Source organism: Sinocyclocheilus grahami, unplaced genomic scaffold, assembly GCF_001515645.1.
Source record: "Sinocyclocheilus grahami isolate Dianchi unplaced genomic scaffold, SAMN03320097.WGS_v1.1 scaffold122.1, whole genome shotgun sequence".
Taxonomy (NCBI): Eukaryota; Metazoa; Chordata; class Actinopteri; order Cypriniformes; family Cyprinidae; genus Sinocyclocheilus; species Sinocyclocheilus grahami.
Genome location: NW_015505301.1, coordinates 2,495,541 through 2,497,889, shown reverse-complemented (window position 1 = coordinate 2,497,889; position 2,349 = coordinate 2,495,541). Strand labels below are relative to the sequence as shown.

At 35.5% G+C, this 2,349-nt stretch overlaps 1 protein-coding gene across 1 annotated transcript in view; it reads right to left on the bottom strand.

The window, feature by feature from the left end:
• The window catches only part of LOC107589979 (sickle tail protein), a 110,209-nt gene that overhangs the window by 13,951 nt on the left and 93,909 nt on the right, over nt 1–2,349 (bottom strand). The window contains 3 exon segments of the mRNA XM_016278571.1: nt 1–95; nt 449–646; nt 920–974. Coding sequence (XP_016134057.1) covers nt 1–95; nt 449–646; nt 920–974 — 348 coding nt within the window.

Sequence of the window (2,349 nt, the reverse complement as noted above, 5' to 3'; positions counted from 1 at the left end):
GGATCTTCCTGTCGTCTCAGCATTTCAGTCAGCTTCACACTGATCTCTTGCTCCGCACGCTTTATCTGAGCACGCACACACTCCTGATTCTGAAGCTGAAAACACACATTTACTTCATTTTGTAACATTATTTGTGTCTTTACTGTGAAGTTTAATCAATTGAATGCGTCCTTGCTAAATAAAGGTAAAAATATTTCTTGCTGACCCCCAACATTTTTAACTTTAGTGTGTTATAATGATTTTAATGTAAAACTTTCAAATAATTTTGCCCTGAATATTATTTTACTGAATGTAAATCTGTCACGTTACTCTAGATAAATGAGCTATGAATGTTGTTTCATGTTGTCGTTAAAATAACAATGAACATTAAGACACTTGTTGAACAAATGTAGGACAACATGCATATTATAACAGCAGATTTCTCAAGATATTAACTGACTTTCATTACCTGTAATTGTCTCATATGTTGCAGTTGGAGGCGGAGCTCAGAGACATTCTTCCTGAACAGGTGTAGGTTGACATGCAAGGGGGCGGGGCCTAGTGGTGGTGTAGGGGCGGGGCTACGCTCAGGAGGTGCTGCAGCAACTTTTGGCGCTAATACGGGAGAACCTCCTAAACAAAACACAAAAACACACAAAAACATGACCTACAATCACAAACAAAAGTATTTCATGTTAAGACGTCAGACTGGGCTCTCAAATGTATGTGTGACAGTTATTTGACATAAACATAGATGTAGACGGATTGCTGGAAATAATGTGATGATCCAAGTTTTATAGATTTTTTAAAAAGGGAATTTATAATCTTTTTATAGCTCAATAAATTATGCTGTTGATGTTATCAATTTAAGTGCCTTAACAAATACATATTCACATATATTGGCCCTAAGCTTAAGGAGATGTGATATTTGTTGTTGTACCCATATTTGACCATAACATTTGGCAAGATTACATTTCAAACTCCACTGAGCATAACTGAAAATACAGCATTTCAGATCAAATCTTGCAAAAGTACATATTTATGTGAGTGCGCAAGACAGCGTGTAGACGTGTTTGTTCTTTTGCGGCTTATGCTGTTTGAGTGACTCGCTCTCTGTGTTCTTGTCAGCGTGTGTGTGTGGAAACAGTGAGAAACATGTGGCAGTTCTGCAATTCTGAGTGACAGATGAGTGGGAAAAGATCGGATTTTTGGGATGCACAACAGCCACTGCATTAGGTTACACTTTACTTGAAGGGGTGTGCATAAGACTGACATGACACCTTCATAATCATGACATGACACCTACATAATCAAGACATGACACATGTCATGGATATGAAGGTTTTTTATGCATGTTTATGACAACTGTCATTAAGTGTCATTCGCTCAGTTATGTAATTTTTATTGCAAAGATGACATTGTTTGAGATGTCTTTGTTATGGGCTATGGTTAGTAGTAAGGGTAGGGGTAGGGTTAGGTCAAATAATGTCATATTTGCATTAAAAATTACATAACTGAGCGAATGACACTTAATGACAGTTGTCATAAACATGCATAAAACCTCCTTCATATTCATGACATGTGTCATGTCATGATTATGAAGGTGTCATGTCAGTCTTATGCACACCCCTTCAAATAAAGTGTTACCCTGCATTACAATCTGTTGCTGCAAGAGCCACCACACACACACACACACACACACACACACAGTGGTCGACCAATGTTGTTTTTTTATGGCCAATGCCAGTATCTTAGAGAGCAGGCTGGCCGATATAAAACCAATGTATATATCACACTATTTAATTTAAATGTAGTAAAAACACATGTATAACAATTGCTTTATTTAAAATTATATGAAAATAACACAAATAAACAGATTCATACTTCAGATGGCAACTTCTTGATTCTGTAATCCTATTAGTATTTTTATTTACACATAAAAAATATTAATAAAAAGAAAGTGAACAATGTAAACACTAAGGGCAGTCAGTAATATGGCAAGTCTGTGAGCACTAGGAATCATATTTTTTTAATAATGTGCTAATTTTGCATACATTACACAGTGAATATGACATGAATATGACAGCGGCCATCTGAATATAATGCAGCATAGTTTGAAACCAAGAATTTAAAGTTTGATAGTACAAACATTTTTATGAAGTCTACAAATGCACACTTCAGAAGTTCACACTGCTGCATTCCCCAAAGTTTGTGAAATTAAATGTTTATGAGATATTCAAAGACTTGTTTAAATGATATAAATGTGTATTTGCTGAATGCTGATGGTAGGTGAGAGAGTATTACAGAATTTGCCTTATATTACTAATAATAGATAAGCATGTATGTTGACCACTAGAAAAAAACCAGATG